We start from the raw sequence: 15,288 nt of genomic DNA, 5'->3' as shown, positions 1-15,288 counted from the left end.
TGTGATGAGTTACTACTGGCATTTCATGTTAATGAAAATAACAACTAATTTTACAGAACATTTGTGCAGTAGTAGCACAAACAATAATTTATCAATTTTTTTACCTTCTCTACATGGTTAGTTGCAAATCATCGCAATGAGGACATCTCTTATGTTTCATGATGAACAAATTCCAATCGCTTCTATTGGAAGGTTTTCTACAGTTTGTACAGAAAACCCTTTGTTCGGGAGCAACAGGATAACCAGTGACTGAACATGGTTCGAATTGTGACTTGCACTTGGAACAATTCAAATTAGCAACGTAAATAGGTGTTTTGCATGAAGGACAAGGACATTTGCTCAATGAGCTATTAAAGTCAGATTTCATGGACTTTTGTAACACAACATTGGTAATTTCTTCCTTGAAGTCTTCATCAATTAATTGTGAGACAGGAATGGGAACCTTATAAGGTACGTCAGTTCCTTGGAAATCTGAATTTTCCAATTCAGCTGTGCCCTTAATAAGAATTGGTGGATCTTGGTTTTGATATTCCTCTTTGAGTTCAATTTCTTCGATGGCATCTCCAATATCTAAAAATCTATTATAGAAGACAAACATCATATTCTCCCACTTCATCTTTTCGCATGCTTTACCTGCCTCATAGAATACTGAATCTGGAGGTATTTCATCCGTATATCGACAAAGACTCACACAGTTCTTGGTGTAAAGTTCTTGAAGATCAAGCTTCTTACAAAGATCTTTAACATGATAGATGTGACATGCTTGATATAGTTTAGAGATCACAGGAGGAAGTTGCATGCTAGCGTTTGTGGATCCTTCCATTAATGATCGTAACATGTCTCTACATCTCTTAATATCAGTGGTATTCACTTGGTCTTGATGAACTGTTGACCAAATTATTCTTGTAACTAATTCCTTGTAGGTATTGATCATTTGTTTGTCAATAGGAACTCCATACTTTTCCAAAATACTGAGAGCCTTATTAAAGTCATGTCTCTCATTCACTAACAAATTCACGTAGGATGCAGTATTTCTTGAGAGAATTTCTGGATTTTCATGTTTTTGAGAAAGCTCCAAACACTTGTCCCATTCACCAGCATCCACAAGTTTTTCAATTTGGTCTATCAAGTTCTCTGGACCTTCTGTTGGTTTCAAGCTCTTCTTGTGTTGCTCTTTTACGTAATCTAACAGATCTGGAGAACGCTGTTTGGCAAGATCCAGTGCTTCACTAAATAATTTTTGTTTCACATAAACGTCAATAGCATCTTTGAATTGCTTCACCATACAAAATATTTCTGCCGCTGTCTGATAGCGTTTGATCTCAATCAATCTCTTTGTAAATATGGAGACTACTTCAGAGACTCTTGGTTGTAAATTATTAATGGTAATCTTTACAGCATTTATCCATTCACCTTCCAAATATTCAGGATCAAGACCTTTCCAAGCAAATCCAATGTATGCATCGATGGCCTTTGTGTATTGTCCATTTTGTGCAAACATTCGGGCTGGAGCAGCTGGGTCATTTTGATTGTTGTCAGTGTCTTCCTCTTCCAAATTTCTTGTGGTGCCTCGCTGACTATCTTTTTGGTTGTAATCGACCAAATATTCTGCCCATTCTGAAGTCAGCTTTCGTTGATAGTCTGAAGAGAGATGAGTATCTGCAATTCTCTTAGCATCTTGGAATCTATGAATTGATTTGTATTTTTCAATGAGCTTTTCTGGATTTCTTGCTTCCAAATATAATTTTTCTGCTTTTTCAAATTCTCTATTTTGGAATGCCAGGTCTGCTTGGAATTCAATAATATAATTAATCAGAGAAGGGTCATGGGTTTCAGCGACCCGCATGGCATTTTCCCAATCTGTATGGTGCACATACATATCAATCGCTTCTTTAGGACTATTTGCATTGATATACTCAGCTTCAGCCTCTTTCAAATTTCCAGCTTCCTCAAGTGAGATGGCATATTTCATATGGATTTGAGGCAATTTTTGAGTCATATTATTACTTGATGATCTTGCCATTTCAAATGCCATTTCCCAGAACTCTCCATCCATAGCATAATCAATAGCATCTTCAATAAGACCAAGCTTATTCAACAACTTGACACCTGCTTCTCCTCCAGTATATTGTTTGGCCCATTCCAGAGCCACCTTCTTCCAAGCAGTTAAACCGCCATGAGCTTTGGCAACTCTGATTGCATCATTCCATTTATCATTATTTCTGTACATATTCACTGCATTCTTCCAATCGCTAGCTTCAATATAGTAATGCTCAGCTTGTCGTAAATGTCCCTCTGATTCGAGTTGTTCTGCAATCTTGAGTTGAGCTTGCTTTAAATGGATTGGATTATATTTAGCGACCAATCTCACCATATCATCAAACATGTGATTTTTGGCGTACATATTAATGGCCAAATCTGTTTCATCTGCCTTAATAAACAGTTTTTCTGCCTCCTTAAACCTTTGTTTCTTTTCTAGCTTGGATGCTAACTCTGTGTAGAATTGTTTCATTTCAACTTGGCTCATAAATGTCTCTGCTATCGACTGTACCTCTTCCCACTTGTTATATCGTTCAAACATTTCCATTGCTTCTCTATATTCATTTGCTTTGATGTAGAGTTTCTTTGCTTGTTGCAAGTTTTGAATATCCTCGTAATGTCTAGCAATTCTTCCATAATAGCGCTTGGCAATTTGTACATCCATTCCTTCAAGAATTTGTACTGCCTTAGTCCATTGTCTAGAGTTGATAGCAGCTTCAATAGCTTTCACATAATTGTTTGCCTCAATATAGTGATGAATAGCAGATTCTACTTGCTTTTGTTGCACCAAATAATCTCCCCATTCTTCTTCTAATTTGATAACCATCTCAGGATTGGCTGATCTGCATAACTCCACTGCAAATCGATAGGATTTTCCTTTCCTATAGGCTTCGATTGCTTTTTCATAGAGACCTCTCTTTTCATAAAATTCTCCTGCCTTCTCAAATAGTCCATTTTTGGACAACGCTTCTGCAATAGAGTCCAAAAGTTTTTCACTGGCTCCATTATCAAATACAACATTGTACTTGGTTACAACATTGGCAGCACTTGCAGGAAATCCTCCTTGAATATACAGGTTAATTGCCTTAATGTATTGACCCTCCTTTTCATAAATCTTGGCTGCCTTATCTTCTTGCTTTGATTGAATAAGCCATTCAATATATTTTTGTTTCTTTTCTTGAGCATTGTTAATACCCTTCTCAATGGCTAAGAATATACTCTCTTCAAATTTGTGTAACTGCTCATACATTTTGATCGCCTCATCGACCTTTGCTTGTTCCAAATAAATTTGTTCAGCTGCTTTAAAGTCTTTGCTTAGTATTGCAATCTCAGCACGGATCTTCCAATGATCCAGAGGTTCAATTCCTTCTCCTTCACTTTCTTTTAATCGTTTTGATTCTTGATTAATTTTACGAAGGAAACGAGATTTGGCAACATCACCAAGAGCTGCAAAACATCTCTCAGCAATATCATATCTCATATCGTCCATAACTACTTCACTCAGTTTTTTCCACATTGCTTCAGTCTCTGGAGTGAGAGAAAGTCTTTCTAAAATGCTTGCTGCCTGTTCATACTTTTTATCTTCCATCGCATTTCCAAAGTTAATTAATCCTTCGTTAAGGTCATAATTGACAGTTCCTGGGCCTTCATCAACAAGAACAGCTGTACATCCATCAGATCGAATAATGTCTACAACTTCTCCTTTGATTTGAACGATAGTTACTCGATCTGGGGCGTCTATATTGTACCACACACAAAGATCACTTCTATTCTGAGCAACTACAACATCAGAATCTGGTACCCATTGAACATAGCTGCAATAAGTTAAAAGGGTGGTAGTCTTTTGACTCTTAAGGTCAAAAACATGTAAATGTCTTTGCTTGTCTCTAAATAACAGTTTTGAAGCTCTATTATTCAATTCCAGCCAATCAATTCTATAATCATGGCTGATCTTAGCAATGGTGAATGAAGAAACCAAATCCAAAATGCAAATGGTATGACTGTCAATGAGATATGCAACTTTTTTGTTGCCTCCGCTTAAATCTATTTCATTATTTGGAGTTTCTTTGTCTGCAATTCTGGCACTAATTAAGAACGTGCTAACATGCTCGGTCCTAAAACTGCCAATAATGTCATTAATGCCATACTCAATGATCGAAAATTCTCCTGCCTTGTATACCATGCATACTTTTGGATTATCAAAATAAAACTTTTCATTGCTTTCATCAGAATTCCAAGCAATTTCACTTAACTTGCACGATTCTAAATCTCCCAAAAGTAACGTTCTTGGAGTTCTGGCAATAATATATTGATCTCTCGCTACATTCACTTTAAGAATTTCTTCTTCAAATAGTGACTTTAGAACAATTCTTACATTTGTAGAAAGTCTCTTTACAATAACTTGACTGGAGCTGACAAATGTGAACTCAAATTCACCCTTATATCGATATCTTTTGATGCATGCATCGAACCAATCCACCTGTCCAGTCATGTTTCCTATTACGAGCCTAGAGCCATCTGGCTTCCAACAAGCAGATGTTACAGCATATAGATTTGGAATTTCAATATGATCACCTTCTTCCCACATGTTCCGATGAATGTTATAATTAAAAACTTTTAGTTTGTTCCAAGATCCGACCACACAACATTGACCTGATGGATTGCAAGCAATAGCACTAAATTCTTTCTCTTCTCTATCTGAAAAATCAAAATTTTGGAGTAATGAGCCATCAATACTGTAAAAGGATACTCTTTTGTCAGCTCCACTAGCAACAATATTGTTTCCCCATGTTAGACAATAGGGTATCGTTGAATGAATACATATTTTTTGTGATCCAATGATGTTGCTGTTTGCAAAACCAGCGCCCATCATCATGTCATCAATAACATCTCCGTTAAGGTTACCTGATAAGTCTCCATTGGGTGTATCTTCAAAGTAAAATCTGTAAATTGATCCATCCAAATGCCCACTCACTAATCCATGCCCGTCACTACTAGCAGCAAGAGCAACAACCTCAGACTCTGCCTGATACAACGTAGTTGCTGAATTGTTTCTCGTATTTCCCATTCTCACACGTCCATCCCTTAATCCAAATACAATTTCTGAAGGATGCATGCTGGGCCAACAACAACATGTTACTGCTGATTTTTGAAGAAATTTGTTGCAAATGATCTTCTTTTCTCCCCATTCAAGACCTAACCTATATATATACACAATATCGTCGGTTTGAGCGATAGCAAGTTTGACATCATCCGGGCTGAATACCATTCCTGTTATTGTATACAACTTATTTCCCTTCTTTCCGTCTGCTGCTTTTGTTGGAAAACGCTCTCTTTTCTCTCCTGTTTCATCAAAAAGATGTATGGACCGTTCCGAATCAGCAACGGCCAGTCTTCGGTTGTTGTTAGACCAGCACATGGCTGTAATTTTGGCTGATGATGAGATACTTTTGGCTGATGAAGCAGCCAATATTGGAGGATCCAAATATTTGAGTTGCATTGTTTTCAATTGGTTGTTTAAATAATTGTGTTAGTAAGGATTGCCAAGTGAGACTATCGTTGTATTTTTTCTGAGATTCGGGTTGGCGGTGCCGCCATTTGTAATTTGTAATTTTGGCACCGAATAGACACTTGGGTGTGCTCTAAGTGATAGTATCCAAGCTGATCACCAAGTGTATGATGTAAAAACATATTGTTGAAAACCAATCAAATCTGGAGATTGTCGTCGTGCATTAGTAAGAATAGGTTTCATAGTTCTATATTATGGTCAGCTGCGGTGAAAAAACTAGAATTCATCCTCCTCGTTAACTCATCCACAACATTTATTGTTGTGATCTGTGAGAACTGACTTGCTTCATAAACTCAGCCAGTTCCTTACTCTCTTCCTTGTCTTGGGCACAATAAAAATACCGTTTGAAATTTTGCTCATCCCCAACTCTCAAATAGACAAAGGTACCATCATTTTCAGAAAACAGTACATCCTTTGCGGAAAAAGTGACCTCCTTGCCAGGAAGTATTTTGTCCAGAGTGTTGCAAGTAAATGATAATTCATCGAGTAATCTTTGTTGTTGCTGTTGAAGTAAAATGGGTAGTGGAATACTTGTAGAAGAAACTTGGTGAGTTTGACCTTGTTGAGGTAAGGACACTTGTTCATCTCCGTTTCTTCTTGACACTGCAGTATTCATCATGTACTGCTTTTTGAATTTTACGTAGTGATTAGGATTGTTAACATAGAGGCGAGAAATCATTCTTGATTTAACCTTGAATACCATGACCCAGAAAAACGCATTAATTCCCAGAAATACGGCTGTCAATGGTAATTTGTGCTCCTCTGGCACGGCTTTCATCATAACAATAGGAGTTTGACCAGCTTTCTGTTTTTCTTCATTAATCTGGCTTTTGACTTCTGACAAGCTTAGAATATCTACCGAAGGCATGTTCTCTGGTACATGTGTATGTAATGGTACTGTGTTGATAAAATAGATATGATAAAGAGTAATACCAGTCAGACAAATTATACATGCTCCTACAATATAAATTAAAATTATTTTGTTGTCGTGAACACTTTGTGCTATTAGCACTCTAGAAGGTTGGCTGTTATTGTATGTTGAAGTGAACTCGGCTGGTGTTCGGGAAAGCAAGTTACGACTGAGGAGTGTTTTAGATTCTCGGAGAGATGAATTTGTTGTGGATTCTTGTACTATAATATTATGATGAAACAATCTCAACGTGCTTGTGAGCCTCTTTGTTGTTCCACGGCCGTGGATACATCCTAATTGGATAAAATTACCAATGCTTGTTCTGTTGCAAGGTATTGATGAGAAGGATTTGAGCATTTTTTTGAATGTGTTTCGTATGCATTAAGAGGGCCTTTCTCAAAGGATGAATTAAAAGCTTTGAAGCCAAAGAGTTGCCACTGGTTGCTTCTTAGATGGGGTCATTCATTTTGGCCAACTTCATTCTCATGGAGAGGCTTTTTCCGTGCCATCTCATAAAAAATAACAAGAAGATTTTTTTGAACAACTCTGCAAGCAACACCATAATTCGAATATCGGATCGGAAAAGAAAGTGGTTGTTGGCATTGTTGGTGGACTGAGTGATTTGATTATTGAAATTTAAAGATCATCAGTTTTGAAACGGATATTAATTGCACAAAACTATTACACCAATATTCACGAGTTTTTCAAGAGAACGACATCACAAACTACCTCTTTAATTTTGAACTGAGATCATCTTTAATTCATCATGAATCAATCGGCTGCATATCATTACATGTTTAAATATATAATCATTGGAGATTCCGGTGTTGGAAAAGTAAGTGAGAACTGAGAGCGTGTTACTGACTTGGTGATGATTATTGATTCGTAATTTTATGAACACATGGATGCAACACATGATATCAATTAAATATGTGACAACAGTCATGTATATTACTTCAATTTACTGACGATCGATTTGATTCGAGATCTGAATGCACTATTGGAGTCGAATTTGGTACAAAAACCATAGACCTTGGCTCTAAATATAACCATATCAAAATTAAGACTCAAATATGGGATACAGGTATGTGATAGCGATTTAAACTATTGATCTTACTTTAAATGTATCTATTTGTAAATGGCCTATTGAATGTTGTTACATGTCCTTAATAACAACACACAATGATTCATTACTGCTCCTCAGCTGGTCAAGAAGCCTTTCGGTCTATTGCTCGATCCTACTACCGATGTAGTGCTTGTGCATTTCTTGTTTATGATATTACTAGACGGAGCACATTTGAATCTGTACAAACCTGGCTCACGGACGCTCTTTCAAACAACTCCAACCATTCTCAATTGATTGTAGTATTAATTGGAAACAAAACAGGTGAGTTGTAATTGGAGATGGATGAAATTTTTCACAAATTGTTTGCCACTGATTTTATCAATCGTGAATGTATAATTTATGAACAATATAGATCTCGCCAAAACACAACGACAAGTATCCTATAAGGAAGGTTTAGAATTTGCAGAAAAGAACAAAATTCACATGTTTCTGGAGACTTCTGCCAAAACTGCAGAAAATGTGTACAGAGCCTTCTTAGAAAGCTCTGAATTAATATTCAAAAAAGTTCAAGCTCATGAAATTATGGTTGGAGGTATGGACGATGATGTTGTAGGTAGTGGTGTCAGATGTGGACCACTCTTGATGCAAAATCAACCAGGCACACCCACTAAAACATTCACCTCAAATTCTAGCAATAGAATTAAGGGAAGTGAATTAGGAAATACGTCCATTCGAAATCCTAATAACACCAATGCGACACAATCCTCTTCGTCTACTTGTTGTACAGGAAGTAGAAGAGAGTCTGGTGAGTAGAAGGGAATCACAAGTTGCTTGGACTCACACCGATTTGCACGTTCCAATTGTTTTCTCAATTTAAATTATTAATGCAAACTCGCAACAACACCTATTGAGGCTTTTTTAAATGGTCTTGTGTCAAATCATCTTTAAAAAAATTCAACAACATCAACATCAACGGCTGATCACTGATGCTCAATCCATAGTATCATGTTTCGGAAAGAAATCCACAACTCCCAACGTGTGTAGTGGGAATGGTATTTGTATTGGTATGGACACTTGTCAATGTAATACGACCACGTACATGATTGGTCTTCGATGTAATTTAAATTCGACTCGTGTAGAACTGTTGAGTGCATCTAAAAGATGGTTCAAATTAAATATATCCAATTCATTACTAGTACTCGATGATGAATCAACCATTCCCACTACACCCATTCATCTCGAGATGAACATCACCATGAGACCTCTCGTTGCCAACAAATTTCAATTACCCTTATTGGTAACGAGTCAATTAAGCCTTGAACCCTATGAAGATGATATTAATAGTAGCAGTAGTGTCATGAGTAGAAATCAAACAACAATCAATGAAAGCATTCCCTACTACAACAACTACTCTTTCTAACCTTTCACAAACAGGAAAATATCTCTTTCAGTTTATGATTCCATCTCCAATTTATGAAAGTGATACCACACACATTCATGTTGTTACGTTTGACATGTTATTACAACTTGGTTCAAATCGAACAAATACATTATCAACAACAAAACCCTCACTCAACATTCACACATGGACTATTCGAACCTTGAAAGAAGGCATTAAATATTTGAGATTTAGAAAAAGAAATACAACATGGAATCTTTCATTACGAACGATCCTTGCAAGAGCTCTCAAGACATTAACGATGGAGATTGGGTGAAGAGAAGCTTCAACCATTCAAGAAACGTTTGATATTTCCTCATCTTTGTTAGACTATTCCAATGAGAGATATGAGGATCATGATCCTAATGAATGGTCATTTCTCGATGAATATCGATTAGGACTTCACTTGAGGAATTTGACTCATTCTCTCTTGAACCATCTCAGAAATGACATACAAGGATTTCAATTATTATTCAACAAAGATGATGATGACAATGATGAAAGTAATAATCGTACTGCTGCTGGTACCTACCATATGAACCTTAATGATCAGATAATGACGATGGAAGAGAATCCTAGTTCAACTCGTACGACCATGATGAATCATGATGATGTAAGCAAGAAATGAGAGTGTGGAATGAGTTATATTTGAGTGTCAATGCTCCTCTCTCGGTAAATATATCAGCACACATTCGTAGACAATTTACAATACTCTATTTGGAATTGACTCAAAATGATGATGATGAATATTTGCAATCATTGATGAATGATCACAATAGTGAGAGAAGGAGGGAATTGGCTCAATTCATTGATTCACTTGAAGTTCAAATGGTCTACAATTTATTGGATACTTTTGCTCGATTTTCTGTTTATGAACCTTACAAAATTTTTCAGCAGGTTTATTTGATGAAGGTTCGAAGAGTCATTCATTCATTTCATACCCATAATGGTAATCACTGGAGTGATACTTCAATTTAAGAGATTGAATTCATCTCTTCCAATCTCTACCCTTTTTTGCAGCAAACATTCAGAATATTATTCGTAATAAATATTAGCAGGGCCTATAGTTATAATAGAGCACATACAAGTCCTGACTTTCGAATATATATGATTGAAATGTGCTTATTTTTTATCCCCATTAAATACTGTGTCATCGAATTGAGCCTTATCAAAGTTCGACCAAGTGGAATTATCATCACGAGGACCAAAATTGAAATTCCGAGTGCGCAATGATTCAATATTAATTTCATCAAAAAGAGAGTCTATCAATTTATGAGGAGAAGGAAATGGGAAAAAGTCTTCAAAATTAACTAAATTATTATGAAACAGATCGTTGCCAGTTTGTAAATGAATATCAAATTTAGCATTCATCTCGTCGGGAGTTAATTTAAAGAATTTCTCGGACTTTAATAATTTAAAGGGTCTTCTTTTGTAATATTCTTCAATGGTATTTTGATAAATGTTTTTCGTTACATTACATAATATCTGAGGAGTAGTAGTTTTGGTTTGATTTGATGTTTCATTGATATTTTGTTGTTGATCTTTTAAATTTCTAGTACATTCATATTGCAACTCTATTTGTTTGACTACTTCATCTTCAAAAAATGTTTTGGAAGTAGATCCTTTAAATTTCATTTGTGAATGACTGGATTGTTCGTCCATGATGATGATGGTGCTGTATTCAACACATAACAAATTTTTTTTCTTTACTTCCGAGTGTAATTCCGATCGCAGTGTTGCAGGTTAAAAAATGTTTTCACATGGCAGTCATCCCGAAACTCTGGCAACACAAATTCACCCCAAAGAATTGTCAGGTGAAATCAAGCAATCTCTTTCCACTATTAATGAAATGTACAAAGAGTATTATAAAAAGAAAGCACTTGAAGAGCAGCTTACAAAGCGAAAAGGAAACTCCAATGTGCTCCGACGAAGGCTCGATATGATCATCAAGCATTTAACTGGACATTCTTTAAATTCTCCTAAAATTCAAGAAAATAATACAACTCTTCATTCATCACCTTTGAATCACCGTGATGCCTTGACTCCTCGAATTTTACCTATATTATTAAGAGCATCCAAAAAATCGTTGATACTTTTAATATTACTTGGTGGAATTGTATGGATCTTTTACAAAAAAATTAAATTTAATTCTATAACTAACAACAATAGAATTACTGAAAGAATGGCTGTAAAAAAGATTACAAAACACTTCAGTTTAATTGAAATTTTAATTGCTATTAGTATTATGGTTACATTTAGCGGAATGACAAGCATTGTTTATAATGACAAGCTGATCGAAAGTAAAATTGCATACACCAGAATTGAACTAAATTTAATTTTACAACATGTATATTTATATTATACTACTCACGGCCGATATCCTGTCTCTCTCAACGACATTGAAAACATTAAGACCATAGCCTCCTTTGAAGATAGATGGAATCAACCTTATATTTATATTCCTTATATCGATTGGGTTCTAATTATTGAGCTATTACAAAAATCAAATGTTGATGAACGAGAGGTGAATTATCAATTAGAATGTTTACAAGCTCTCATTAACGGTATTGTATCATCGAATCAGACAGATATTGATCCAAGAATAATTTTAGTAGAGAGTTCTCAACGACCATTGTTATTTAGTTTTGGATATCGAAAACCAATATTTGCTGACTCGTTTGATGAATCCATCAGCACTTCCTCCAATGAATTTAGAGAACGGATTCAATTAGTGGCACAATGGATAAAAATAGCAAGAGAAAAATCGGTAAGTGTTCAAAGGGTCGGTCGTCAATGCCAACAAAATTGCATCACTTGGTCTTACTTGAACCATGGGTGAAACGAACTTGCTCATGTGTGAAACAAACTTGCATCATTTGGTCCATATCAATACTTGGAATAGGTGGGATTACTGAGATTTCAGAATACCATTCAACAATTACAGAATCAACTCGGTCATAAGGAAGTGTAACAACACTACAATTGTTCAAATTCGACAATTTTTCCACTGGCAAGCATGCGTTGCACTTTTGGTGGAGATGTGGAAGAAGAGGCTGATCCTTCATTGAGAGTCAAAGAGGAATCATTGCCAACACTGTTTTCATTGCACATGATGTTTCTACCATTTTCATTGCACATCTCTTCATCAACGGTAATGACATCTCTCAAAAATACTTCTTCCTTCTTATTCAAATACTTGTCCTTGACATACTCTCTTGCTAATAAACCTCTCACAAGCTTACACCAATTGTTCATAATTCGATCTTGTCTCTTCTTTTTCAACTTTTCAAGTCGTTTCTTTTCATAGGCAACATAGGCCTCCCTCAATACTTGTTCATTTTCAGAGTGAACAATAATTCCATCATATTTTGGAACACTACGTTTTTGTCTAAATTCAAATCCTACCATTGCTCTTGCATAGTCAATTTCTAATTTTCGCGCTACTGTTGTTAAACCTTTCAAAGGAGTATTGGCTGTACTGATATGAGAACACCCTTGAGGTAAAAAGTTTGAATTCCACAATTCATACGTTCCCTTTTCGCTCTTGGGAATTGGATCATTCATCGTAACGACTGGAACAGAATAGGGTTCTGTTTGCCACTCTCCAAATAACTCGGTATACTCTGAATTCTTGCTAAATTTGGCTGCCTTAACTATTTTGTAAGGTTTTTCATTCTCTTTAACTTTTTTCATTTCATCTCTGAGCCATCGATCTTTGGTGTGAAGAGGTTTCAATGAAGATCTCAAATAAACATTGTGGCTTTTCACTACACATACTGGTTCAATATCTTTTGGATATATTCCTTCATATTTTGGAATAAATTTCTCGATGATATAAATGGGATGTGTTTGGAAATCTTGAATCGAAGATGGAACTTCCAATTCCATTTGAGTGAGAATGCTTTGAATGAGCAAAGAGTCTTTTTCAATAAATGGATTAGTAATTTTAGAGTAGTCTATATTTCTAGGAGTTGATTCAATACCATTGGATTCATTCATAGGTGGTGGTTGTTGAGCATGTATGAGAATAACATCATCTTGCATGAGGTCCTCTGTCTTGTCATCCTCAATGGTAATGACAAGAGTAGGATCTTTTGGTGTTTGAGTGATTGTGTTGATTGCAGTATTATTAGTATTGTGCTTGCTATTCCTTGGATCAGTATTGGTATTCACACTACTACTCTCAATGGTTGTTGAACTTGCATCAACGAGAGGATTCATAATCGTCGACGAGTGCTCTACTTCATGGATCGATGGATGAGTTCTTGAACATTTCAAATGCTTCAAATAATTCTTTTCATTAATTTCATGAATCAATTCTTTCATGGCATTCTCAACATATTGATAATTCTCTTTTCCAATCAAAGTACTTGGATGTTTACAAATATAGTGTTTAGGAGTAACATCTCGAATGATGTAATGGAAGAGATGGAGTGGTGAGGATCGAGTGGAAAGAGTATCATTGAGTGTGTTGGAGTGATCATGATGATGACTATTATGACCACTGTTGTTGTTGTTGTTGTTAGTATCATGATGATGATCATTACTACTACTACCAATACTATTATCACCAATACTACCAAGACTACCAATACTACCAATACTACCAATGTTACGGTTAGTATTAGAATGATCATTACTCATGTCTGAATCATGAACATTTCCTCCAAGATAATCAAAGGAAACAACCACAATAGGATATTCACATGAAGTTTTGCTCATCTTTTTGTAAAGTTTTTCAACTCCTTCAATATTCAATGTCGTATTTTCAATATTGGGTTCCTTTTGATTCAATTCAATGGTAGTGTAGTGAACACGAGTTTCATGTGGTTGTTCTTTTGGGTCATTCACTTCTAACCAAATGTCATGTTCAAAATGTTCATGTTTCTTCTTCTTCTTCTTCTTTTCAAGTAACGATGGAAGTTCCAAACTCGCAACAAATCTCACTGTATACCCAGAGTAGATCAAGACGAGCATGACGACAATGTACAATTCGCAAATATTATGAATTTCAAGGTTTTTCAAATGTTGAGATATTTCATCTTTCTCATCGACCAGTATTTTGTAAAATGAATGTTTTTTAAATTTGTGAAAAGTAAATGTCTCATAGACCCATTCAACACAGGCATCAATCGTTGTTAGAGTTGGATTTGTAGTAGATTTAGTATTCTTCTTTGTAGTGCGAGTCTTGTTTTGAGGATGAATAGATGTATTGCTAGTACCATTACTACTACTACTACTACTACTAGTAGAAGAAGAATTTTGAGTGAATGGTAATAATAAACTTAAAACATGTCCCTTCACTTCTTCACATTCCCACATGGATGAAATGTATTCATTCAATAAATAATAAAAATTAAAATATAACATCAAATGAGTCAAATTCATCACTGAAATGAGTCGATGTTCATGTTTTGATTTTCGATTCACTACTTTCTTTTTGGATGGATCCTTAGAAGAGGAATCTATGAATTCATTCGAATCTTCATTTTTAATAGTAATATGAAGAGAATCATCTTGTTCATCAGGTAAGGTTGAGGAACTACTGGCTGTTGTTGTTGTTTCTTCTTCTCTCATAATATCATCATCATCTTCATGGTGATCACTCTCAACAGCGGTTTCTTGAGTAAATTCCTCCCATTCATCATTGTCATCAATAATGGAATTGTTGTTATTTGAAGAAGACGAAGAACTCGTTGCAATCATATGAATGCGTTCTTCAATTTCTTTCATCGCATTGGATTCTCTGGAAATGATCACATTTTTGTGCACAAATAGTCCGCAACGGGTGTTTCCACCAAATTCGAACTTGATTACCACTCTTTAAATTCGACTATTATACTTACTTGACGAATTTTTGTTTCTTCTTTGCTTGTTCTTCTTTTTCTTTTCTTTCCTTGTTTTTGGTGATGAGTTTTGACACTGCGCTTGAACTTTGATTTTGAAGCATATCGACGAGTTTTCGTTTGTTGTTGTTCCGATCTTCTTCACTCAATTCATCGTCGCTGGTGAATGCATTTGTTGGCTGCTCAATTTTACCCTTCAGAAAAGAAGGAATCATTTTTTTTTAAAAAGCGAATCAACTGCGCCTATTTTTGAAGTTCAAATACCCTGCATGAGTTCGAGAGAATGCTCGAACCTATTGAACTTGGTGAAGATTTTTGTCATGAGCTCGCTCAATTCTTTTAAATGATTCTACAGCGATGTTACATGACATTCAAAGGTAAACATGATGAATTCTTACACCCTTATGGAAATTTTCGTTG

At 35.6% G+C, this 15,288-nt stretch overlaps 6 protein-coding genes across 6 annotated transcripts; 2 read left to right on the top strand and 4 right to left on the bottom strand.

The window, feature by feature from the left end:
* Positions 1-109: 109 nt before the first annotated feature.
* C9374_011335 (uncharacterized protein) lies at positions 110-5,539 on the bottom strand (the record flags this gene model as incomplete). Its single annotated transcript, XM_044686979.1, has 1 exon — positions 110-5,539. The coding sequence occupies one exon, from the start codon at positions 5,537-5,539 to the stop codon at positions 110-112; it is 5,430 nt and encodes a 1,809-aa protein (XP_044554504.1).
* A 322-nt stretch (positions 5,540-5,861) lies between these two features.
* On the bottom strand, positions 5,862-6,875 carry C9374_011334 (uncharacterized protein; the record flags this gene model as incomplete). The annotated part of the gene is made up of 1 exon (XM_044686978.1): positions 5,862-6,875. The coding sequence occupies one exon, from the start codon at positions 6,873-6,875 to the stop codon at positions 5,862-5,864; it is 1,014 nt and encodes a 337-aa protein (XP_044554503.1).
* Positions 6,876-7,284: 409 nt separating this feature from the next.
* On the top strand, positions 7,285-9,004 carry C9374_011333 (uncharacterized protein; the record flags this gene model as incomplete). Its single annotated transcript, XM_044686977.1, has 5 exons — positions 7,285-7,353; positions 7,461-7,602; positions 7,723-7,905; positions 7,997-8,389; positions 8,586-9,004. The coding sequence occupies 5 exons, from the start codon at positions 7,285-7,287 to the stop codon at positions 9,002-9,004; spliced, it is 1,206 nt and encodes a 401-aa protein (XP_044554502.1).
* A 1,140-nt stretch (positions 9,005-10,144) lies between these two features.
* C9374_011332 (uncharacterized protein) lies at positions 10,145-10,684 on the bottom strand (the record flags this gene model as incomplete). Its single annotated transcript, XM_044686976.1, has 1 exon — positions 10,145-10,684. The coding sequence occupies one exon, from the start codon at positions 10,682-10,684 to the stop codon at positions 10,145-10,147; it is 540 nt and encodes a 179-aa protein (XP_044554501.1).
* Positions 10,685-10,772: 88 nt separating this feature from the next.
* On the top strand, positions 10,773-11,993 carry C9374_011331 (uncharacterized protein; the record flags this gene model as incomplete). Its single annotated transcript, XM_044686975.1, has 2 exons — positions 10,773-11,789; positions 11,925-11,993. 2 exons carry the CDS (start codon positions 10,773-10,775, stop codon positions 11,991-11,993), a joined length of 1,086 nt encoding a protein of 361 aa, XP_044554500.1.
* Positions 11,994-11,998: 5 nt separating this feature from the next.
* Positions 11,999-15,083, bottom strand: C9374_011330 (uncharacterized protein; the record flags this gene model as incomplete). Its single annotated transcript, XM_044686974.1, has 2 exons — positions 11,999-14,768; positions 14,869-15,083. The coding sequence occupies 2 exons, from the start codon at positions 15,081-15,083 to the stop codon at positions 11,999-12,001; spliced, it is 2,985 nt and encodes a 994-aa protein (XP_044554499.1).
* Positions 15,084-15,288: the final 205 nt, after the last annotated feature.

This window comes from Naegleria lovaniensis (genome assembly GCF_003324165.1).
Source record: "Naegleria lovaniensis strain ATCC 30569 chromosome Unknown tig004, whole genome shotgun sequence".
In the NCBI taxonomy this organism is placed as follows: Eukaryota; Heterolobosea; class Eutetramitea; order Acrasida; family Naegleriidae; genus Naegleria; species Naegleria lovaniensis.
This window is presented reverse-complemented; position numbering and strand designations above follow the sequence as displayed.